This window comes from Heliangelus exortis, chromosome 31 (genome assembly GCF_036169615.1).
Source record: "Heliangelus exortis chromosome 31, bHelExo1.hap1, whole genome shotgun sequence".
NCBI classification, from domain to species: Eukaryota; Metazoa; Chordata; class Aves; order Apodiformes; family Trochilidae; genus Heliangelus; species Heliangelus exortis.
The window spans coordinates 1,259,198-1,282,960 of NC_092452.1; the positions used below are offsets into that span (position 1 = coordinate 1,259,198).

The following is a 23,763-nucleotide window of genomic DNA, read 5'->3' on the forward strand; positions in this document are numbered from 1 at the left end:
ATGAACTCCAGCCCCTCCTGCACCCCCCCCATGCAGCCCCCACTGTCAACCACGGCTCTGCCAGGGCCATAGAATCTCTTTTATTTACCCAAACAATTAAATAGTAGTATTCCTTTTCTTTTTTTAAAGAGAAGTGGTTAAAAGCAGGCTGCCCCCCTGCCCCTGGGCACAGGGGACATTTATATTATCATTTATAAATAGAAAAATAAAACTCTCAAGCAGGGCGGGTTAGCAGTTAGCACGGTTAGAGCTGGGCCACCCTGTGGCACTGAGCTGGGGGAGGTTGGGGACACTGCAGGTGACAGGGGACCAGACCCAGAGCTGGGGGAGGGGCAGGAACTGGAGCACCCCCCCTGCAGCAGTTAATGAAGCAATAAATACAGGGGGGGGGGGGGGGGCAGGTGAGGGTCCAGCCAGGCACCCGGCAGTGCCGCGGGGGTCTCGGGACACAGAAGGGGCTGAACCCAAATTTCTGGACCGCCCCCTCCCAGCGACCTCCGTCCCGCCACCCCACACCCCTGGGCAGCGCTGAGCTCAGGGACACGGGGGTGGGGGTGACCCCGTCTCTCCCCCACTGGGTCCAAGAGGGGTTCCCGGGGCTGGAGCCCCCCCACTTCCAGTCTGTGGCTTCGTCTGCAGTGCAGCCACGGGGGGGGGCGAGGGGGGGGAAGCTGGGGGTCCCTACCCCTGCAGGACCTCGTGGCCCAGCACAGCCCCGGCCAGCCGGTAAAGCAGGCGGGAGTACCAGTGCATCCCCGGCTCCGGGGCCGTCCCGTTCCCCCCCTCGGGACGGGTGGGGAGCAGCGAAAGGAGCCCGTGGAAAAGGCGGAGGGGGGCGAAGGCTCGGTGAGCCCAGCGGTGGCTCTCCAGGACGGCGTAGCAGGATGCCAGCACCCCGTTGACCAACAGGGTCCCTTGGGAGGTGAGGGGGGCCAAGACCCCCACGCCGTCCTCCCGCCAGACCCTCAGCACCCGCGCCGGACGGAGCCCCCCGGCCCCGTGCGCCAGCACCGCGTCTCCCGGTCGCACCCGGTGAGCGAAGACGGGCAGGAAGGTGGCGGTGCCGTTGGTCACCCCCCGGGCTGCGAACACCAAATGGGAGGGGGTGAGGAGCAGCCGGCGCGGCGGGGTGGCCGTCTCGATGGCCACGAAGGATGCCCGCTGGCCCAGGTCACGGTCGAGGAAGAGGAGAACCTCGGTAGGTACCAAACGCCCACCCGGTTCGGCACCCAGCACCCAGTCGCCCCGGCGCAGGTCGGCCAAGCCCCGGCGCTCGCCGCTCCGCAGGGTGACGGTGGCGTGGCCCGGGAAGCAGCCGCCGGTGCGGACGGCCAGCGAGTTGTCTGGGGGGATGGAGAAAGCCGTGGGTCCCCACCGGTCCCCACCACCTCCGGAGGGGAAGTGCCCACCCCCCCACCCCCCCCCCAAACACACACACACGGGCCCCGAACCGCCCCCAGAACAAAGCGGGTATTTTCCGAACCCCCCCTCTGGTTCCTGTGCACGGGGAGGATGGGTGCTGCAGGGCCCCTTTGTCCACCCCGCACTGACGCCCTTTGTTTGGGGCTGGGGACGGTGACATTTACGGCCACTTTCACTTTCTGTCGATTGTCAGCGCCGGGCAGGGTGGGGGCTGAAGCCGGAGCAGCCGCGGGGTTGGGGGCCCCGGAGCCGGGTTAAAACCTCCCTGTGCCCCGCGATGGGAGCTGAACCCCCAGGGGAAGCTCTGGCCAGGCAAAATTTGGGGGAGGGAATGTGGTTTTCACCAATTTTGGTGGCCAGAAAGGCTGGGGGGAGCTGGGCTGGGGCCTGAAATGGGCTGAACCGGGATGCCAAGAGGGGGCTGTGGGCTGGGATTACAGAATCATGGAATGGTTTGGGTTGGAGGGACTTCAAAGCTCCCCCAGTGCCACCCCCTGCCACGGGGACACCTCCCGCCAGCCCAGGTTCCCTCCGATACTTCCAGGGATGGGGCAGCCACAGCTTCTTGGGCCAACCTGGGCCAGGAACTCCTCCCAGGGAAGAACTTCTCAGCTCCAACCCAAATCTCTCCCAGTTTAAATCCATCACCCCCTCTTCCCCCGACTCCAGACCCTCACCAAAAGTTGCCGGCGGGGACAGCAGCCCCCAGGCCGTGGCAGCAGCCCCCGCCCCGCGGTACCTGCTCTGACGGAGACGTGGATGTGAGCTTTGGACTCGTAGTAGACCCAATCGAACCCAGCCTCCACGGCCAGGCGGGCCAGCATCCCGTACTTGTGGCGGTCCCGGTCCGAGGTGGTGATGTCCAGAGCCCGACCCTCGTAGTGCAGCGAGTCGGGGAGGTGGTGCCCGTCCTCGTCCCAGCCCTCTGTCACCCGCAGCTTCACTCCCGGCCACATGTTCATCACGGCGATGGCCAACGAGTTCACCCGCTCCTTGCAGCGCTGCGGGGGGGGGACACAGACACACCCGCACCGGGGTCACCTCCAGCCCCATAGCAGCACCCCAGGGGGTGTCTGGATGGATACTGGGGCTGTGCGGGGCTTGGGGGGGCAAGAGGGGGGGGGTATCCCCCTGGGCGTGGGGAGCTGCCCCCCCGTCTGGGCACAGGTTGAAGGTTAACGTGCCCCGGGGGTCCCGCGGCGGAGCCGCCCCCCCGGCGCGGGCAGCGAGGCAGAACGAGCAGGGGACCGGGACGGGGACAGGGATGGTGTCACCTTCCCCTCGGGCATGGCCGTGACTGATTAACCCGGCGGGGGGGCTGTGGGAGCAGAACCAGGGGCTCGGCTGAGCCTGAACCAGACCCGAGTCCCGCAGAGGCACCAGGAGAGCTCAGCGCCCCAGGAACGGGCAAAGCGGGGATCCAGGGCCCAGCACCGATCCCGGTGGCGGGGGTCCCGGTCCGTTCTGGGGTCCTGGAGCCCAGGGTACAGGGGTGGGAGCACCCCCGCCCCCCCCCGATGAGGTCACAGCGTCCCCCCGCCCGCCGCTCCCCCCCGGGGCACCGAAGCCGCTGCCGGGACCGCGGGGGCGGGGGTGCGGAGCGCGGGTCCGGAGCGGCCCGACCGGGGGAGAAGGGGGGGAGGCGGCAGCGGCGGGGGGGTAGGAATGTGCCCGGCCCGGCCCGGCCCGGCGACAATAGGTCCCTTCCAGCCCAGCGCTGACCTCAGGCCCCGGGAATGCCGGCCCGGCCACAAAGGGCCCTTTCAGCCTCCCGCAGCCCCGGAACGGCCCCGCACCCGCGGCCCTGCCGGGTCCCGCCGCCCCGGCTCGCGGGAGCCGCCGGCGCCGCCTGGACCACTCGCAGCATCCCCCGTTGTCATAGCGACCACGGAACCGCCCCTCGCCATGGCAACGACGAGCATCCCGCCGGGCAGCGGCGCGTCCCGGGCTCCCGCCGTCCGATATCCCCCACGGAAAACCGAGGGTCGGGACTGACCCCGACCCTTCCCCTCTGAGAAGGGGCGGAGCCGCCGGTACCCGGTGCCCTCGGTGCGGCGTCCGAACTCCGAACTCGGGGCCACCCGCTCCCCATTAATCCCCGACGGGACGGTCCTTAACACCCAGAGTGCCGCGACCCACCGGTCCCGGGGCTCCGCTGGTGCCGAGCCGCTGCCAAGGACCCGGGAACGGCTCCGGGGACCGGGAAGGGTCCGTGAGCCCCGGGAGGGTCGGTGTGCTCCGGGGACGGTCCCTGCGCCCCGGGGAAGGGTCGCTGTCCTCCTCCCCGCTCCCCCATAGCCCCCCGCCCCCCCCAGGGAGCTAGGCCGGGCCGGACCGGGCGCAGCCCCCACCTCGGTCATGAGCCGGTCCGCCCCCGTGTTCTCCTCGTCCTTGAAGATGATGTCGGGGTTGTAGTTGGGCACCAGGTCCCTGAAGCGCTCCGAGCCCCTCAGCACTTTCCCCTCCGCCTTCCCGCTCGCCCCCAGCGTCTGCTCGGGTACGTTGGGCACGAATTGCTTGTACAGCAGCGGCGAGAGCTGCCGCCGCCCCAGCCGCCGCCGCCCCACAGAGCCCCGGCCCGGTCCGCAGCCCAGCACCGGGGCAGCCAGCAGGCAAGCGGCGAGGCCGAGCAGGCCGAGGGCGAGCGGGCTCCGCCGGGGGGGCATCCCGGCAGCCGCCCCCCGCTGCCTCCGCGGACCCCGCTCAGTCGCCGGGGGCACGGGCGGCCGGGGCGGGCATCGTCCCGGTGCGGCGGGCCCGGGGCTTTTAGAGGGTCGCGGTGCCAGGGGCGGGTCGGCGCCGTTTCCTTCTCACACCCACGGTTCCGTCGCCGCTGCGGGATCCGCGACCCGCCCGGGATGACTGACCCCCCCGCACCCCGACACCCCCCCGCCGGTGCCGCCACCCACTCCGAACGCGGTGCCCGAGCACCGGGACGGCCCCTCCGCCGCCGGCTCCGCGCCCACGGGCCCGGCACCCCCTCGCCTGTCGCTGCACCGCCGTCCTGGGGTCTCCCCGACCCAACCCGAGCCTCCGGGAAAGTTCTACCGCTCCGTATCGGCACCGGGCACCCGGATCCGAGCGCTGCCTCGGCACCGGGACCCGGGACCCCGCACCAGGCACTGGCCCGGGACCGGCACCGGGACCTGTCCCCGCTCCTGACTCCGCGTCCTGAACCCCGTCCCTCTCTCCGTTTGAACCCTGCGCTCCGGTACCGACTTCTCTCTCCTCTCCCGGTACCGGAACCCCACTTATCCCAGCCCTGTCACTTCGCTACTGGTCCCAGGACCTCTCCCCTCTCCTGTCACCGCTTCTGCGGACCAGGGACCCCCTCTCCTCACCCCCGTCCCCTCTTCTCCTCCCGCTTCCCCTGACACCGGGGACTCCCGTTACCCTATCGCTGCGCCGCCGGTACCGGCACCTGCTCGGCCCCTTCGCACAGCCCCGCTCCCGGGACCCGCTTCCTGGCACTGTCCCGGTCTCCCCTGTTCACTTCGACCCCAGCACCGCTTCCCGCTCTCGGCCCAGCCCCCGGTACCGGCTCCCCTGGGTGCCGGTCGGCACCGTGCACTGACCGCAGCCGCCCCGGCCGGGCTGCCCCACCGGCGGCCGCTCGGCTCCGGCACTGGGCAGCCCCCACCGGGCCCCGCCTCGGACCCGGCCCCCGGGAGCGGTGGCAGCGGCGGCCACATCCCCCGGGGCCGCCCCCGCTGGGCTGCCCTGCCCCCGGCCCGGGACACCGGTGGCACCGGGACACCCCGGGACCGGGCTCCTCCGCGGGGCTGGGACTGTGCCAGCCCCCACGGCGAGGGCAGGAGGAAGCGGAGGGTTGGGATTGTATGGGGGGGGGGGGTGGGTTCTCCTTCCCCCTCGAAGCCCCCCCCGCAGTCCCGGTGCCAGCCCGGGGTGACTGGGAGGGGAGCGGGTCGCGGGGAAATCGCGGGCACCGGTGGCCTCATTTCCTGCAATATAAAGCGGGTTTCCTGCGCTTCCTGCTCGGCTCCGGCCCAGGGGGGGGGTGGGCGAGGGGTGGGGGAGGCCCTTGCCCCCAACCCTGCTATGGGAGGGGTGGGGGGGAGCCTGGCTCAGCCCCAGGCAGGGCAGGATGGGTGGGGGGACGGTTCCCGGGACAGTTTCCACTCCGGCTGCACGAACCCCCTCTCTGCAGGAACACGGGGGCTGAAGCCCCCCCCTTGCTCCTCATTGGGGCGGTTCAGGCCCCCCCAGGGGTCCCTCAAGCCCAGGAGATGCCCTCACCTTTGCCCCCTCCTGGAAGCAGCTCATTAGCCCCGGCCAGGAAGAGGCTTAATTATGACCCCTATGGAAAGTGCAGGGAGGAGGAGCAGGACAGGGAGGAGGAGCAGGACCAAGACCCCCCCCCCTACTTCAGATTTATTTTTTTTTTAATATATATATATTAAAAAGAGACTTTGTTTATTGCTCCAAAGAAGTTCTGTGGTAACAGAGACCAGACAGACCCCGAGCCCCTGGGGGGGGGAATCATCCCCAGCACCCTGGGACCCCCCCAGCTCCTCCAGCTTGGGGATCCTAAAAGCTTTGGGGTGAGGGACAACCAGTGCCCCCCAAGAGCCCTGCGGTGACCCGGGGACAGGGTCTGGAGTGGCTGCACGGGGGGGGGGGGGCTCAGGACCCCCACTGGTTTCAGGACATTCCCTGGGATGGGGGACAACTTAAACCCCGGCTACACCCCATGGAGCATCTGGGGGGGGGGAAGGGGAAACAAGGGGAGTCAGCTGCTCTCCCCTGAGGTATGCAAATGGGGGGTTAAGGGCGGGGGGCTGCAGCCAGCACAGCCCCCGGGGACCCCCATGCCCGTGGGGGGGCCGTGGGGGGGCCACGGCCGGAGGTCACAGCTCAGTAGTGCAACAGCAGGGATCCCAGGAGGGGCTCAGTTCTCCCCGGTGGCTCCCCCATCCCTGAAGCTCTGCAGGTGGTGGCCTCACTCTGGGGGGGGTCACAGTGCTGCAGAGGGGTGGGGGGGGTCGTGTCCCTGTCCCCCCAGCCCTAGCAGGGGTGTCTGGGGGTCCGGGCATGAGTCAGCTGCAGGTTGTGCAGACCTGGGCAGAGGGAAAGTGTGAGAGATGGGGGGGGGGGTGACACACACAGCCCCCCCCCCCCAACATGTCCCTGTGTCCCCCTCCTCACCCAAGGGACGGAGGAGCTCGGCCTGCAGGGCCCAGGACACCTTCTTGACCAGGCAGAGGGTGGTGAGCCCCGCAAAGCCCATGTTGTAGAGGAACACCAGGGAGAAATTCCCCAACCAGTTGAAGCGACCAAAGTCCCCCAGGAGGTCGAAACGGGTGATCCCTGAGGGGGGGGACAGACACACAGCGGTCAGGACCCCCCCTCGATCATGGGGACACCCCAGTCCCAAGGTCACCTCAGCCCCCCCAGGGCTCACCCAATGTCCGGGAGAAGACGGGGAGGGCTGAGCTGAGCACCAGGAGGGAGACACAGTTCCCGATGATCTGGGGGGAGGGAAAAAGGAGCATTGGGGCATTTGGGGTGGGGGGCAACACTGGCACAAGGCCTGACCTCCCCCCTCGGTGCTGGGGACCCCCCGGGACCTGTCTGTGCCCTTGGTGGGGGGACACAAGGTGCCCTTGTTTGGGGGCCAGGATCCCAAATCCCTGGGGGTCCTGCACCTTGAGAGGGGAGCCCGAGACCCCCTTCCCAGCCCAGCGATTCCACCTTGGTGGGGGGGAAAGGGAGCATTGGGGCATTTGGGGTGGGGGGGCAACACTGGCACAAGGCCTGATCTCCCCCCTCGGTGCTGGGGACCCCCCGGGACCTGTCTGTGCCCTTGGTGGGGGGACACAAGGTGCCCTTGTTTGGGGGCCAGGATCCCAAATCCCTGGGGGTCTTGCACCTTGAGGGGGGGGGCCGGGACCCCCTCCCCAGCCCAGCAATTCCACCTTGGGGGGGGGGAAAGGAACATTGGGGCATTTGGGGTGGGGGGCAACACTGGCACAAGGCCTGACCTCCCCCCTTGGTGCTGAGACCCCCCCGGGACCTGTCTGTGCCCTTGGTGGGGGGACACAAGGTGCCCTTGTTCGGGGACCAGGATCCCAAATCCCTGGGGGTCCTGCACCTTGAGGGGGGGGACCGGGACCCCCTCCCCAGCCCAGTGATTCCACCTTGGTGGGGGGGAAAGGGAGCATTGGGGGATTTGGGGTGGGGGGCAACAGTGGCACAAGGCCTGAACTCCCCCCTTGGTGCTGGGGACCCCCCGGGAGCTGCCTGTGCCCTTGGTGGGGGGACACAAGGTGCCCTTGTTTGGGGACCAGGTTCACACACCCCTGGGGGTCCTGCACCTTGAGGGGGGGGGCCGGGACCCCCTCCCCAGCCCAGTGATTCCACCTTGGGGGAGGGGAAAGGAGCATTGGGGCATTTGGGGTGGGGGGCAACACTGGCACAAGGCCTGAACTCCCCCCTTGGTGCTGGGGACCCCCCGGGACCTAAGTGGGGGACACAAGGTGCCCTTGTATGGGGACCAGGGTCACACCCCCCTGGGGGTCCTGCACCTTGAGGGGGGGGCCCGGGACCCCCTCCCCAGCCCAGTGACCCCACCTTGGTGAGGGGGGTGTCCTGCCACTCGGGGAGCAGACGGGTGAAGAGGGGGGAGCTGTAGAAGCCGACGATGGAGGAGAGCATCAGGTAGCTGCCAGGCAGGGGTTAAGGAGGAGAACAGGGAGGGGGGGGGGGTGACCCTGGGGACACCGAGGGGGTGGGGGACACACACAGGTGCCAGTCTGAAGGATACAAGATGAGGACGACCTGCAGGGCAGCTCCAAAGGAGCCAAAAATGGAGAAGGAGACCTGGCCCAGGGAGGCGACCTGCTGGGAGAGGAGGAGGAGGAGGAGGAGGAGGAGGGAGAGTCCCCAGGGGGATGTGGGACACTGCACCTCAGTGTCCCCTGTCCCCCCCCACCCCCCGGGTACCTGGATGCCCCTTGGCATGGCCGCATCATCCAGCAGCAGCTCCAGGACGTGGAAGCAGACGATGAGCACGGAGATGCCCTGGGAGGGGCAGGGAGGGAGTCAGGGTGACAAGGGGGGGGACACAGGGACACAGCCCCCCCCCTGGAAGCACAAGGACACTCACGGTCAGTGCCAGGAGGCCCAGCATGGCCAGGGGGTAGCCCAGGTTCCTCTGCCAGGGTGATGCTCGGTGCCGCAGCTCTGGGGAGGGGGGGGGGGGGGATACAAACACCCCCAGGTGAGACGGGACCCTGAGCCTCCCCCACCCCAGGGCAGGAGTTTGGGGGGGTCCTGAGGTGCCAGGAGAGGGGGTTACAACCCCCACCCATCCACCCTCCTTCCTTGGGGTATAAGCTCCCAGTGCCAAGCTGGAGAGAACCCAGGAATCCTGGGCTGCCCCCCCAAGCTCCCCCCCCCAGCTCCTCACCGAGCTTCCGCCTCTGGCTCCGGATGGTGCAGAATTGCTCCTGCAGCAGCTCCACGTTCAAGTCCAGCCAGCAGGAAGCTTTGCCTGCCAGGGAGGAGATGCCCAGGGGCTTGTGGGGGCCCAGAGCTCCCACAGAAGGGGGGCAGAGAGGCCCCCGTTCCACCCTGAACCCCCCCTTTCCCCCCCCAGCACCCACCAGAGATGATCCTACGGGACACGGTGGCTTCCTCCAGCCTGCAACAGCTCAACTGCTCATCCAGGTCTTCCAGGAGCTTGGGATGGGTGAGGAGATGGTGAGCAGAGGGGGGGGGGGCACCCAGTGCCTGGAATGGGAGGGCAGGGAGCCCTGGGGACAGCAGGACTGGGGGGGGGACACACACAACCCCTTACCCGGGGTTTCACCAGCAGCTTCCCCGTGACACTGAACATGGTGGAGAGGCCAAAGGGGGTGCAGACTGTGGGGGGACGAGAGGGTGGGCAGGAGGGGCCCCCAGCACCTTACCCCCTCCCTGAGCCTCCAGATGGGTCCCAGGTAGGGACTGGGCGCTCAGCCCTGCACCATCATCCCCTTGAATCCCAGCAGCAGGTTCAGGATGCAGCCCCTGCTCCCGGGGCAGTGGGGAGGGGGGGGATGGACACCCCACCCCTGGCTTAGGACCCCCCCTGGGACCGGGGGCACCACGGGGGGAGCCTCCCCCAACTTACGGAGCAGAAGCAGCGTGCCCAGGAGTGAGATGCAGGAGTAGAGGTAGGGCAGGTGGCATTCCCAGAGATCTGTGGACAGGGCAGGATCAGGCTCTGGACACCCCTCTATCCCCCTCAGCACCCCTTCAGGGGCCCGATCCTGCCCCGCCAGAGCTGGGAGACCCCCAGCACACCCCAGCAGCACCCACCGTAGAGGGACTGGCGACTTGGGTTGTCCCCAAGGATGGCAGAGGCCACCCAGACCATGCCCAGCACCAGCAGCGTCAGCAGCAGCAGCACCACCGAGGTCTCATAGACCCTGGCCATGATTCCCTGTGGGATTGGGGTCAGCAGCGAGCCAGGGAATGGGGGGGAGGAGACACCCACAGGGAGGGGACACCCACAGGGAGGGGACACCCACAGGGCCACGGACCTTCTTGGAACCTGCGAAACCTTCCGACTCGGTGAAGAAGTAAGCAAAGGGCATGAGGAAGACGAGGGACAGATTGGAGAAGAGGAAAACCAAGTTCCAGAGGCCTGAAGGAGGAAGGAACGGCACGGGGTGAGCTCCTGGGGGGGACAACCCTGACCCACAGCCCTCCCAACCCCCTTCCTGGGCACCCACCGTGGACGAGGGACCCGTTCAGCCACTGGATGTAGTAACTGTGGGGGAAGGAGAGCAGCACCTCGTTGCTGATGATGGAGAAGGGCAGGAGGAGGACGGCACCCAAGGCCACGGCCAGGGTGAAGGTGCAGAGCCCCAACCTGCAGAAGAGCCCAGAATTGGCTTTAGCACCAGTTCTGGGCTCCCCAAAAGTGTCACAGCCCCCCAGGGTCACCACGGGCTGGGGGGGACACAATGTTCTGTCCAGGCAGGGACAGGACAGCCCCAACCACCCCGCAGAACTTACGCAATTCTGTTGACAGCTGCGTCCTCGTCATCGTCCACTGCGGGGGGGGGGAAGAAAAACCCAATCCAAGGGGGCTGGGGGAGGTCCAGAGCATTGCCCCCCCCCCCCCATAAATGCTGTGGAAACGTTCCTGGGGGGGGTTGGGCTCTGTCCTCCCCCCTCCCGTGGGCCAATGCCCCAGTAACCCCGCCTGCGATGGACCTGGAGCTTCCAGGGGTGGGGGGTAAAGGGGGGGGGGGAAAGTGATGAGGGAAGAAGCCCCCCTGGGGGGGGCTGAAGGCTCTGGCAGCTCCCTCCCTGCCTCCTTCCTACCTGCTGCAAAATCCGTGTGCTTCTTGAAGTGGGTTATGATGAAGTGGCAGAGGATGTAGAGGCCGGCGAAGAGCAGGGTGCAGATCTGTGGGCAGAGCAGGGTGGGCAGCCCCCCCCGAGTGGGCAGCCCCCCCACCCTGGGTGATGCCGCTGGTCCCAGGGCCCCCCCCCAGCTTATTTTTCCACCCCTGGTCCTGGTTACATCCCGGGCCGGGTGCTCAGCCCTGCCCACACTCAGGCTTCGCACCCACGGCACAAACACCCGGGGCAGGGAGACCGTGGGGCACCTTTCCAGGGAGCGGGGTGACCCACTCGTGTCCCATCCTGCCCCGGCACCCCTGATCCACAGCCCTCGTCCCGCTGGCACCAGCAGAACCGCGGGGACAGCCTTGGGCCGGGCTCCAAGGCTCCGATGTCCCCTCCCGCCCCCGCCGGTACGGGGAGGTCCGGCCCCAGCAGGCGACGTTGGCGGCACGGCGTGACCTTTCATCCCACGGGAAACACGGCGGGACGGGGAAAGGTCACCCAAATCCTCCACCTTGGCACAGGTGGAGCGGAACAACAGCAACACCCGGCCCGGCCCGGCCCGGCCCGGGGGGTGTCCCTGGGGGCTGCTCAGGGGGTGTCAGGGAGCCCCGGAATCCAACCCAGCTCTGAGCCCCCAAAGCGTGGAACCCGTGGGTCCTCCCGTGCCTGATCCCACCCAAGAAAGGGTCTCGAGCCGTGGGTCCCCTCCTGCTGTGGGCTGTACCTCCCCCCCCCACACCCCCACAGAGTTGGGGGACACAGGGCACCCCGAGATGGGTCGGGGTGCAGGGCTGGGGGGCTCTGGAGCAGAGGTGTGGAGCTCCTGCCACCAGCTCCTCTCCACAGCCCCCAGACTGGGCCGGGACCAGCAGAACCGGGACCAAAGTCACAGCCCACGCGGCCACCCCACCCGCAGCGTCCCCAGAGACCTCGGCAGGGCCAGGACCCCCCGAGAGGTCCCATCCCTGAGCCCCCCGCACCCCTATTCCTATTCACCCAGGGGCTCCGGCCCGGTGGGACCCCGGTACCGGGGAGGGGAGAGGAACAGGGCCCCGGTAGAGCGGGCTCAGCCCCGGGACCCCGCTATCTTTGGGGTGCAGAGCAGCGCACCCCAACTCTGGTCCCGATAAGGGCCGGGTGTGGGCAGAGCGGGCCCTAGAGCTGCCGGTCCGGGGGGCTGCGGGCTCCCGGCTCCCCCTCCGCCACACCCGGGACCCTCCCCCGGTCCGACACCCCCCACACCCACCGGGGGGTCCCGGGACTCACGATCCACTCGCGGACCCTCTGGTGGAAGAGCTGCTCCTGCACGGCCAGCGCGTCCTGCTCCACAGGGGCCATGAGGTCAGCATGGCCGGTTCGGTGGCTCCAGCGGACCGGGACCGAGCAGCTGACCGGTACTGTTGGACCGGATCTTACGGGGGCGGTACCGGCGGGCTGGATCGAGCCGCAGGGCAGGACCGGCACTGCTCACGGCTTGGGTCCTGCCGAGCCGGTCCGGGCGGCGGGTGGGTGGGTGCTGCGGTACCGGTACCGGTGGGGAACAACGAGTGACCCCGCCCTTCCCCGTTAAACCCCGCCCCTCTCATTAGGCCCCGCCTCCTGCTCGGTACAACGGGTCAACGTCCGGCAGAGGTGAAAGGACCGAGGCAGGCCCCGCCCCCTCCCCCCCATTGGCTCCGGGAAGTGAATGAGGCGCCGCTCATTGGCGGAGGGGAGCGCGGGGCGTTGTGATTGGCTGAGAGCGAAGCTGCGTTCCCACCCGCCGCTCCCACGGGGGGTGCGTTCCCCCGGGAGGGAAAAGAAGGGGGATTAGGGTTAATCCCGCGGCCGAGGATAATCCCCGGGTGGGTTAATCCCCTGCGGGTCTCGGGGGGAGGTGGGGGCAGGGCAAGGCTCCCCTGCACAACGGGGAACCCTGGGGGCACCCAACAGGACAGCAGCACCCAACGGGCCCTGGTAGAGCCCTCAACCCATAGCACCCAAGGAGAGGAGGGGGGGGTTCATCACCGAGGGACAATTGGGACAAAGCAGGAGCGATGTCACCACTGCCATCCCACTGGGCAGGGACAACAGGGCCGCTCTGTTCCCGCGGGATGGGGCCAGCTGGCTGCAAGGGCTGACACAGAGGGTTTGGATCCGACACAGCCGCAGCTTCTCTTAAAAGCCTTTTTTTAATTCACAGACATGATACAGACACATGGAAATCCGACATGATCACATCAGAGAGCACGAGCCCAGCCGGGGCAGTGAATCCCCCCGGCCAGACCCCCGGAGCTGAACACACCCAGTGCATAAAGATGGAAGTGTTGGAAGCAGACGTTTTGTGGACATGCTACAGCGACAGAAGGAACCCAGCCTTTAGTATTCCTCCCCTTCCTCCTCGCCCTCCCCTTCCACAGAATCCACCCCCACCTCCTCATAATCCTTCTCCAGGGCGGCCATGTCCTCCCGGGCCTCTGAGAACTCCCCCTCCTCCATGCCCTCCCCCACGTACCAGTGCACGAACGCCCTCTTGGCGTACATCAGGTCGAACTTGTGGTCCAGGCGGGCCCAGGCCTCGGCGATGGCCGTGGTGTTGCTCAGCATGCACACCGCGCGCTGCACCTTGGCCAGGTCCCCCCCGGGCACCACCGTGGGGGGTTGGTAGTTGATGCCCACCTTGAAGCCCGTGGGGCACCAGTCCACGAACTGGATGCTGCGCTTGGTCTTGATGGTGGCGATGGCGGCGTTGACGTCCTTGGGCACCACGTCCCCGCGGTACAGCAGGCAGCAGGCCATGTACTTGCCGTGCCGGGGGTCACACTTCACCATCTGGTTGGCCGGCTCGAAGCAGGCGTTGGTGATCTCGGCCACCGAGAGCTGCTCGTGATAAGCCTTCTCGGCAGAGATGACCGGGGCGTAGGTGGCCAGGGGGAAGTGGATGCGGGGGTAGGGCACCAGGTTGGTCTGGAATTCCGTCAGGTCGACATTGAGGGCCCCGTCGAAGCGCAGGGAGGCCGTGATGGAGGACACAATCTGGCTGATGAGGCGGTTGAGGTTGGTGTAGGTTGGCCTCTCGATGTCCAGGTTGCGGCGGCAGATGTCGTAGATGGCCTCGTTGTCCACCATGAAGGCACAGTCGGAGTGCTCCAGGGTGGTGTGGGTGGTGAGGATGGAGTTGTAGGGCTCCACCACGGCCGTGGAGACCTGGGGGGCCGGGTAGATGGAGAATTCCAGCTTGGACTTCTTCCCGTAGTCAACGGAGAGGCGCTCCATGAGCAGGGAGGTGAAGCCGGAGCCGGTGCCTCCCCCGAAGCTGTGGAAGACCAGGAAGCCCTGGAGCCCCGTGCACTGGTCAGCCTGGAAGAAGAACACAAGACCAATCTGTCAGGAATTCCAGATTTAAGATGCTATCAATTTGCCCAGGAAGGGAAAGGTTCTCCCAAAGATCTTGAGCCTTTGGGACTCTTGTCTCAGGCTCAGACACATTTGGAGCCACCATTCTGTGACAGCCACACAGCACTGGGCACCCACACTCCCCTTTCAGGGCTTGAGCTGCCCCAGCAGGAGTTATAAACTCAGCCCAGCTGCTCATGAGCAGTTGGTCAAGAGGGATCAGAGTCCAGATCAAGGAAAAACCTCACATGACCCTAAAACCAGGATGAACCACGGTTCTCCCAAGGGCAGAACAAAACCAGTGCCCCTCAGCCCCAGCCTGCACCTAGACATGGTCTCCCCGAGCCTGGCCTGGGCTGGCAGCCTCAGGGGGGGTTGCAGGGTCCTGAGGAAAGGTCTGATCCCCACTCGCACTCATGGGACCCGCAGAGAGCCCCAACCTGGAGCCCAAGAACCAGGAGGCCCAGCCCAGCTCCTCACTGCCATCCCAGTCCCAACTCGGGGCTGGTTCCCCACCGGCCGCGGCGACGCCGGCCCAAACCTTCCCGGAGGGGGGGGGGGAGGTGGGGTTTGTACCCACCAGCTTGCGGATGCGGTCGAGGACCAGGTCGATGATCTCCTTCCCGATGGTGTAGTGCCCACGGGCGTAGTTGTTGGCCGCATCCTCCTTGCCCGTGATCAGCTGCTCGGGGTGGAAGAGCTGCCGGTAGGTCCCCGTGCGCACCTCATCTGCGGGGAGAGGAACCCCTGAGCGCCCGGAACCCCCCGCGTGCCCCCGCGCCCCCCCTCGCCGCCGTTCCCCCCCCGCCCTCACCGATCACCGTGGGCTCCAGGTCCACGAAGACGGCCCGGGGCACGTGCTTGCCGGCCCCCGTCTCGCTGAAGAAGGTGTTGAAGGAGTCGTCCCCCCCGCCGATGGTTTTGTCGCTGGGCATCTGCCCGTCGGGCTGGATGCCGTGCTCCAGGCAGTACAGCTCCCAGCAGGCGTTCCCGATCTGCACGCCCGCTTGGCCCACGTGGATGGAGATGCACTCACGCTGGGGGGGGGACACACGCACAGCCCCCTGTCACCTCCCTGCGGGGCCCCCAGCCCAGCCCACCCCGGGGATGTTGTCCCCCGGACGGGTTGGCAGCCGCTCCCCAAGGCGGCGTCCCCAGGGGGCCGATTGTCCCCGGTCCCATTGTTCTGGGGCCTGGAAGCCACCGTGGGCTCGAGGGGGGGCTCCGGAGCCACAACACCCACCGGGGACCTTACAAGGACGCTGCCGCCACCCTACAGGAGCCAGGAGTTGGGGTTCTCCCCAGTTACTCTCAATCCCCACCATCCAAGGCTGGAGCCCTGACCCACAGGGATGGGCGCCCCTGCTGGAGGGGATTCCCCCCTGTTTCCCCCACCCCATTACTCCCAAAGCAAATTGTGGGGACCAGGAATGGTTCCCACCCCCTCGTGACTCCATGCCACGGGTCTGAGACCCCCATAGGTGGCCTTGGGGGGCAGGGGCCTGTAGGGACAGCACCAGGACTTTTGTGGGACCCTGAGGCACACGATGCCCCCCCCCCCCCAAGGGGGTCTGGGACACACTCCCCTCTGCGTGTCCCTGCACCCACCCGTGACTTTGCCACCACCCTATCACGGGCTGTGCCCTGTCTCAGTGCCACAAAACCCTCCCTGGGGAGGGACAGCCGTGTGTGGGGACAACTCGGAGCCACCACTTGGCACAGCCCTAGGTGGGGATGACAAATGCCACCCCCCCTGCCAGCCCTCCATCTGCTCCCAAATGGCGGGCGGGGAGGACATTTTCCAAGCCCGGGCAGGGCGAGGCTGCGCTGCAGGAGGAGGAAGAGGAGGAGGAGGAAGCTCAGAGCGCAGCAGCGGGGAGGTGACTGTGCGGAAACCACCGGGGAGGGCCGATGGCGTCACCTTTTTTTTTTGGGGGGGGGGGAAACACGTCCCCTCTGTCCCCCTCCCCATCCAGCACATTCCCAGCCGCACCCTCCACCGCACCACCTGCTCCCGCATTCCTCCCGCTCCTGCGGGGTGTGGAAAGCTCCGGGATCGAGACGGGGGTGAGGGGGTGGTTTGGGGAGGGGGGGGAGGGTGGCTCCCCCAGCAGCCAAAGGGCAGGATTAGACCCGTGGGGTCGGACTCGGGTGGGTACCCCGAAGCAAAGGGGGATGCGGGGACGCCTTGCCCCAGGGCTGGGGTGAGGATGGGGGGTTCAGAGCTGGATTTGGGGGGGATCTGGTGATGCCAAGGATGGGGGGTGGGGCTGGGACCCCGCCCTGCGCCTTCCCGCGCGCGGGAAGGGTAACGGTCGGGGTTGGGCGCCAAAAGCGAGACAGAGCCCCGCCCCCACCGGGTGTGTTGGGGGGGGGGGGGGGGGATGGAACGGGAGGGGACCGGGAGCACGTGCTTAGCCCCCCAAGGGTGCTTTGCCCCCTCCCGGGGATGCTCCCACCTAGAAAACGCAGCCTCCAGCCCGTCCCCTGCTCCTTCCAGCCCCTTCCCTGCTGCGCACCCCCCTTTAGACGTCTCCCTGCCCCCCCTCCCAGCCCACGCTTTCTCTGTCGTCCCCCACCCCCCAGCTCCCACTCTGCACTCCCTCGAGGTGCTGCGCACCCCCCCGCAAGGTCACCCTCCCCACATTAATCCATCCTCATCCAACCCCCCCTTTCTCCCGTGTCCCCACCAGTCCCCATCTGCCGCACGCCCCCAAACCCCTGCCCCCCCCCCCCCCTTAACTTTATCCCTTCCCTCTCGCCTATCCCCCTCCCCTATTTCAGAGCCCCCCCCCCCCCCCTCACCATGGTTGCGATGCGGTTACTCGTCCCGACAAGCAAGGAATCGACGCAAGTACCGAATAACCCCCACCCCCGGCGCCCCGTTAAATACCGACGGGGGGCGGGACCCCCACCCCCGTCCCACCTCCCGATTGGCCGCCTCTCCCGACAATCTCTGCGCCGCCCGACGCTGATTGGCTGACGCGCCAGACAGACCCCGCCCCCTCCCCCCTCCCGCGCTGCGGGGCTTTGGGGGGGCCCCTTCCCGCACCGCGGGGTGCGGCGCTCGCTCGGCCCCCAAGCCCCGCATGGGGAGGGGTCTCCGAGGGGGCTGCCCCCCACCCCCTTGGTCTTCACCCCCTCCTCACTGCTTCTACCGCGGAGGTGGGGGGGGGGGACGGCCCCTCCCTCTCCTCCACCCTCTTCCCCCCTCCCCCCGGTGCGGTTCCGCTGCAGAGGAAAACTGCGACATGGGGGGGGGGGATAGCTCGCACGTGCTGCCGCGCCCACCCCCCCCGCACCCTGAGGCTGTTAATCGGCTTCTCCCGCCGCCCCACCCCCAGCAACCCCCCCGGGCCCATCTGCACCCCCCGAGGGCCTCCCCCCTCCGCACCGGCCCATCTGCACCCCACGGCCCCTCCCTCTCCATCTGTCGGTGCCTTCCCCCCCCCCCCACAGCCCCGAATCCTGCCGTGATGGGGACCACCGCCCCCCCCCCCGCTGCGTCTGCCCCGGGGTGGGGGGGTCAGACTCCTCTGGATCTCTGATGGAGGGGGGGCACACCCCGCCATCCCCTCGTTACTGCAATGGGCTTTGTCTCAGCGGTAACACCGGCCCCGTCTCCCTGGGTGACCCCCCCGCCTCTGTCCCCCCCCCCCTCACTGCCCATCCACGGGGGATGCGCTGGGGTCCCGCCGCGTCCCCCAGGCTGTGAGGCCGAGGGGTGCCCGACCTTGGGGAGCCCCGGGGGAGGGGGGGGTGAACGACCATCACCATCCCCCCCCCCGCATTAATCCCCGCAGCTCTTTGCTCCCATTAATCCTTCCTGGTTTGCCCGGAGCTTTGCGGACAACCCAGCGGCCCCTTCGGCAGCGCTGCCGCCATGCGCTGCCGGGCTCTGTCCCCCGCTGTCCCCCGGGGTCACCCCACCACCGAAGATTCCATCTTCCCCCCCCCCCAGGATGGGGAGTCGGGGGGCGGCAGCTGCACCGCACAGAGCCGCCGGCCCCGCCATTTTCCCGCACGGGAGCCGCATGGCCGCCTCCCGCCCTCCCCCGGCAAAGGGTCGCCCCCCTCGGGCTCCCATGGCGACCCTCAGCTTGGGGGGGCCCAGCCGGGGGGGTTCAACCGGGGGTCCCGGCCGGTACTCGGAGCCAGCTCGGTTCCCAGCGATGCCAACGTGGCAGGAGCCACTCCCAGCATCCCCCCCCACCCCCCCGGGAGGTGGGGTTGCTGCCTCGGTGGTCCTGGGGGGCTGCGGCTTCCCTGGGGGGTCCCGGGGTGTTGTTTTCCCCCTTCGTGTGGCACCCAGCCCCCCACCCCCCCTGCACCACCCGCTCGAGTTTCGCTCCGTTCAGCTTCCCCTTCATTATTTATCCCTGTCCGCAGCCATGAGGCAGCAGAGAGGGGGGGGAGGAGGAGGGGTCTGGCTCCCCCCGGGGCTGCGCAGAGCTGGGGGGAGCTGCTGCTGACCCATTTCCCCCCCCCCCCCAAATGACAGGACCCAAGACCACTCCTCTCCTCTCCAAGAGGGAAGAGAGGGGCTCTAAGACACCCCAGGGATGGGGTTGAGGGGGCTGCAGGACCCTCACTCCTCCTGATGATGTTGCACCCCCTCCTCTGCCCAGTCCCATCAGAGACCCCCCCGGGGCTTCTGTCAAAGTGGGGAGGGGGATATCAGAGATCCCCAGAGAGGCAAAACCACCCCCGGGGGTCACTTGGATCCCGGTCCTAAGAAAACCCAGCAATTCCCTGGATTCCTATTCCAGGGCCAGGACTCAGTGTGGGGGGGGGCACGGATGGGGGGTGGCAGAGATGAGGGGGGAGGGGGGACCCACACTGCCAAGCCCAGCAGCAGGCTGGGGAGGGAGAACCAGTTTGGGGAGCCCAGGGTTAGGGGTGCAGCCAGGGCCCCCGGGGCTGTACAGAATCCTTAGATTTAGTAGATAACTAAAACTTGGGTTAACAGAAGTAGCTTAACTCGGTTAGCAGGACTAACTAACTCAGGGCCCCGGAGCTGTGGGCTCGCACCCAGCTGCTTTCGGCTGGAACAAAGTTGATTTTCTCAGTAATTTTCCGCCTAGCTGGGCTGTTTTGTCCTCACCATGAGAACAATGTTGCAAAGCCCCCGCTGTTTGAGTTTTCCCCCCCGAGATGTTTTGGCCCCAGTCTGGGAATTCTTGAGTTTCCCAGGCTCTGCCAGGGGGTACAGGTGCAGACAGAGTCCAAAAACAGAGATAAGGAGGGGACAACCCCCAGGAGCTGCAAGTGGACAAGATAAGGAGAGAAAAAAAAAAACAAAACAACCCCATGTGGGATGAGAAGACTTCGGTATCAAAAATTACCATGGGGCCTGAAGGACACGTGAAGAACATGTGAAGAGCCCTGAAAGGCATGTGAGGAACATGTGAAGAGCACTGGGGTCACCCCAATGCCAGCAGGGAAAGTTGTGGAGGTGGTGGGTGTGTGAGTGACCCCAAACCTTGGGGAGCCCAGAGCTGGGGGGCTGCAGGGGACCAGGCTCAGCCCCCCCACCCCCAGGACACGCTCAGAGAGCACAGGGATGACCCTGGGTGCAGCCAGGGACCCCTGGGGACAGCGTGGAACCCACGGGAGGGGACACAGCAGAAGGAGTGAAGACACCAGAGGCAGATGGTAAGACAGGGAATGCTTTTTTTATTGGGACCCACAGGAGAGGACGGGTGGGCCCACGACAAACTTTTCCATCAAAGCACAGACCATGGAACAGGACAAACCGCGGCGCAAAACACTGCTACAGACCCCCAGGGTTGGGGGCTTCAACTAGGTTATGTTCCCTGTAAGAGCAGCACCCTTGTGAGAGTTTAATATTCCTCCCCTTCCTCTTCTCCCTCCCCTTCCACAGAATCCACCCCCACCTCCTCGTAATCCTTCTCCAGGGCGGCCATGTCCTCCCGGGCCTCCGAGAACTCCCCCTCCTCCATGCCCTCCCCCACGTACCAGTGCACGAACGCCCTCTTGGCGTACATCAGGTCGAACTTGTGGTCCAGGCGGGCCCAGGCCTCGGCGATGGCCGTGGTGTTGCTCAGCATGCACACCGCGCGCTGCACCTTGGCCAGGTCCCCCCCGGGCACCACCGTGGGGGGTTGGTAGTTGATGCCCACCTTGAAGCCCGTGGGGCACCAGTCCACGAACTGGATGGTGCGTTTGGTCTTGATGGTGGCGATGGCGGCGTTGACGTCCTTGGGCACCACGTCCCCGCGGTACAGCAGGCAGCAGGCCATGTACTTGCCGTGCCGGGGGTCACACTTCACCATCTGGTTGGCCGGCTCGAAGCAGGCGTTGGTGATCTCGGCCACCGAGAGCTGCTCGTGATAAGCCTTCTCGGCGGAGATGACCGGGGCGTAGGTGGCCAGGGGGAAGTGGATGCGGGGGTAGGGCACCAGGTTGGTCTGGAATTCCGTCAGGTCGACGTTGAGGGCCCCGTCGAAGCGCAGGGAGGCCGTGATGGAGGACACGATCTGGCCGATCAACCTGTTGAGGTTGGTGTAGGTTGGCCTCTCGATGTCCAGGTTGCGGCGGCAGATGTCGTAGATGGCCTCGTTGTCCACCATGAAGGCACAGTCGGAGTGCTCCAGGGTGGTGTGGGTGGTGAGGATGGAGTTGTAGGGCTCCACCACAGCCGTGGAGACCTGGGGGGCTGGGTAGATGGAGAATTCCAGCTTGGACTTCTTCCCATAGTCAACGGAGAGGCGCTCCATGAGCAGGGAGGTGAAGCCGGAGCCGGTGCCTCCCCCGAAGCTGTGGAAGACCAGGAAGCCCTGGAGCCCCGTGCACTGGTCAGCCTGGGGAGGAGAGACAAGGGGGGGGCAGGTTTATTCCGGGCACCAGCAGAAGTTGCTCCTTCCTCTCTGTGGCCTCACAAGGACATCTGGGGGATTTCCTTCAGGAGGCACCACGATGGGTGACAGGGTGGCCCTGGCCCCATCTGTTTAGCACTGACTCACGGTGACTCCCCCAGGGACTCCCCTTGGTCCTGGGCTGGGAGCGTGACCAGAAGCACCTCGGGGTCAGGTTTAGGGACAGGTCTTGGAACTTGACGTGTCCTCATGGCTCCAGGAGGAGCCGGTTTGGGCTGCCCCTGCCCGTGCAGTCCCCAGGCCATGCAGCTGGACACGGCCGCGGCCAGAGCCAAGTGGGAACAAAGAAGGAATTGCCGAGCTCAGCACCAGCCGGAGCCGCGGCGCCGTGGAGCAGCTCCAGGGCCCAGCTGCACCTCAGCCGCCCAATGGCAGCCGCTGCAGAACAGGATTAACATTAATTAATATATTCAATCTAAACCCAGCCCAGCCAGGGCGAGTCCAGAGGGGAGGGCGAGACTGAGAAGCAAAGTCTTTGTCCTCAGCTCACCACCCCCCACCCCACCCCCTTTCCCGGGGGGGGAGGTGGGGTTTGTACCCACCAGCTTGCGGATGCGGTCGAGGACCAGGTCGATGATCTCCTTCCCGATGGTGTAGTGCCCACGGGCGTAGTTGTTGGCCGCATCCTCCTTGCCCGTGATCAGCTGCTCGGGGTGGAAGAGCTGCCGGTAGGTCCCCGTGCGCACCTCATCTGCGGGGAGAGGAACCCCTGAGCGCCCGGAACCCCCCGCGCGCCCCCGCGCCCACCCTCGCCGCCGTTCCCCCCCCGCCCTCACCGATCACCGTGGGCTCCAGGTCCACGAAGACGGCCCGGGGCACGTGCTTGCCGGCCCCCGTCTCGCTGAAGAAGGTGTTGAAGGAGTCGTCCCCCCCGCCGATGGTTTTGTCGCTGGGCATCTGCCCGTCGGGCTGGATGCCGTGCTCCAGGCAGTACAGCTCCCAGCAGGCGTTCCCGATCTGCACGCCCGCTTGGCCCACGTGGATGGAGATGCACTCACGCTGGGGGGGGGACACACGCACAGCCCCCTGTCACCTCCCTGCGGGGCCCCCAGCGCAGCCCACCCCGGGGATGTTGTCCCCCGGACGGGTTGGCAGCCGCTCCCCAAGGCGGCGTCCCCAGGGGGCCGATTGTCCCCGGTCCCATTGTTCTGGGGCCTGGCAGCCACCGTGGGCTCGGGGGGGGGCTCCGGAGCCACACCCAGTTGGGGGGGGGGGGGGGGGCTCTGCGCAGCTTCGGGGGTCCCCATCCTGCCATCCCCCCCCTCCAAGGAGCTGGCACTGCGCTGGGGAGCTCAGTACCGGGGTTCATTCTGCCCCAAGGGACCGGGACCCCACGGTAATTCGAGGACTCCCGAGGGTCCCATCCTGCCCTGCTGAGACCCCGCAGCTCCCCGTGGAAGGGGGGGACACACGACACTCGTTCTGTCTGCCCCGGGGGTCCCGTTAAACCGGGGCCACGCCCAGTGCAGACCGAGGGCTCAGCACCGGGGGGAGGGGGGAGGCGATGGTGCCTGTTCTGCCGGGTTTAAAGGTACCATGGCCAATGCGGGACAGCAGCTCGGTACCGGGAATGGGGGGGCCCGATCCGTCGAACCGGGGCCACGCCCAGAACCGGGGACTCATCCCGCTTGGTTTAACGAGAGCCACGCCCGGTACGGGCTCAGAGCTCAGTACCGGGGATCCACCGGGCACGGTTTAACGGGACCCACACCTTTTGCAGACTCGGGGCACGGCTCTAGGGACTCATCCTGGCCGGTGTAACGGGCATTATACCCGCTGCGGGCTCGGGACTTGGTCCCGGGGATCTCATCCTGCTCGGTTTAACGCGAGCCACGCCCGGTGGGGGTTGGGTGCTCAGCCCCGGGAAAGGCAGCGGGAGGGGGGGGGGAACGACCCCTTCCAGCTCCATTTAACGGGAGCCACACGGGGCTGTGTCCCGGGGGCCTCCTCCCTCCCGGTGTAACGGGAGCCACGCCCGGTGCGGGCTCAGCCCTGGGAATCATCCCGGCTGGGGGATGGACGGGACCGGGGAGATCGGGACCAGGGGGACCGGGACCGGGGATAACGACGGGACAAGGGGAATAGGGACCGGGAGGGTGGGGACCCGAGACAATGACGGGACCGGGGCGGTGGGAATCGAGACCGGGGACACCGGAGGGACTGGGGGGATGGAGACCGGGAGCAAGGGCGCGACCGGAGGGATCGGGACTTGGGGCGGGGGGAGGGATATGGGAACCGGGGACGACGGCGGGACCGGGCCCCCCCTTTCGTGCCCCCCCTCACCATGGCGGCGGTCGGTCCGGGGCGGTCTCACAGCCCGACGCTGAGGCGGTCGATGTAAGAGGCGCGGCGGAGCGCGGGGCTCGGTGCGGGGCTTTATAGCGCGGGGGGGGCGGGGCGGGCGGCGGGGCCGGGGGCGGGGGCAGCGGCGGCCATTGGCGGGGGGGGATGAGGTAATGCCCCCCCCGGAGCCGCAGACAAAGGCCGGGCGGGGCGGGCGGGGGGCCTGGGGGCTGCGGCGGCCCCGGTTCGGCCCCGCCGCTGGTTCCTCCTGCCCGCCGCTGTCTGCGCCCCAGCCGTGTCCTTGTCCCCCCAGTCCCTGTCCCCAGGCGTGTCCTTGTCACCAACCGTGGCCCCGCCGTGGCCTGGTCCCCGTTCTCGGCCAGGCCACCGTCTCCGGCCACGCCCTGCTCGCTGTCCCCAT

General features: G+C 67.5%; 4 protein-coding genes across 10 annotated transcripts; all 4 read right to left on the reverse strand.

Annotated features, from left to right (window-relative positions):
* Window positions 1-58: 58 nt before the first annotated feature.
* On the reverse strand, window positions 59-5,140 carry DHH (desert hedgehog signaling molecule). The gene is made up of 3 exons (XM_071729391.1): window positions 3,774-5,140; window positions 2,162-2,423; window positions 59-1,343 (listed from the first exon to the last, which is right to left on the reverse strand). The coding sequence occupies exons 1-3, from the start codon at window positions 4,086-4,088 to the stop codon at window positions 682-684; spliced, it is 1,239 nt and encodes a 412-aa protein (XP_071585492.1). The 5' UTR covers window positions 4,089-5,140; the 3' UTR covers window positions 59-681.
* A 695-nt stretch (window positions 5,141-5,835) lies between these two features.
* LMBR1L (limb development membrane protein 1 like) lies at window positions 5,836-12,394 on the reverse strand. Of its 7 annotated transcripts, none has more exons than XM_071729384.1 (17): window positions 12,052-12,394; window positions 10,759-10,843; window positions 10,447-10,483; window positions 10,161-10,300; window positions 9,969-10,072; window positions 9,745-9,868; window positions 9,557-9,625; window positions 9,242-9,306; window positions 9,048-9,123; window positions 8,852-8,935; window positions 8,549-8,625; window positions 8,386-8,463; window positions 8,207-8,280; window positions 8,014-8,104; window positions 6,845-6,911; window positions 6,589-6,750; window positions 5,836-6,500 (listed from the first exon to the last, which is right to left on the reverse strand). In XM_071729384.1, exons 1-17 carry the CDS (start codon window positions 12,121-12,123, stop codon window positions 6,448-6,450), a joined length of 1,458 nt encoding a protein of 485 aa, XP_071585485.1. In that variant the 5' UTR covers window positions 12,124-12,394; the 3' UTR covers window positions 5,836-6,447. The 7 variants fall into 7 exon arrangements, with proteins under 7 accessions (XP_071585485.1, XP_071585484.1, XP_071585487.1 ...); XM_071729383.1 differs by having other exon boundaries at window positions 8,207-8,283; window positions 12,052-12,319; XM_071729386.1 differs by having other exon boundaries at window positions 10,161-10,198; window positions 12,052-12,316.
* A 543-nt stretch (window positions 12,395-12,937) lies between these two features.
* On the reverse strand, window positions 12,938-17,060 carry TUBA1B (tubulin alpha 1b). The gene is made up of 4 exons (XM_071729590.1): window positions 16,966-17,060; window positions 14,975-15,197; window positions 14,741-14,889; window positions 12,938-14,124 (listed from the first exon to the last, which is right to left on the reverse strand). Exons 1-4 carry the CDS (start codon window positions 16,966-16,968, stop codon window positions 13,144-13,146), a joined length of 1,356 nt encoding a protein of 451 aa, XP_071585691.1. The 5' UTR covers window positions 16,969-17,060; the 3' UTR covers window positions 12,938-13,143.
* Window positions 17,061-19,816: 2,756 nt separating this feature from the next.
* Window positions 19,817-23,455, reverse strand: TUBA1A (tubulin alpha 1a). The gene is made up of 4 exons (XM_071729591.1): window positions 23,343-23,455; window positions 21,836-22,058; window positions 21,602-21,750; window positions 19,817-20,984 (listed from the first exon to the last, which is right to left on the reverse strand). Exons 1-4 carry the CDS (start codon window positions 23,343-23,345, stop codon window positions 20,004-20,006), a joined length of 1,356 nt encoding a protein of 451 aa, XP_071585692.1. The 5' UTR covers window positions 23,346-23,455; the 3' UTR covers window positions 19,817-20,003.
* Between the last annotated feature and the right edge of the window lie 308 nt (window positions 23,456-23,763).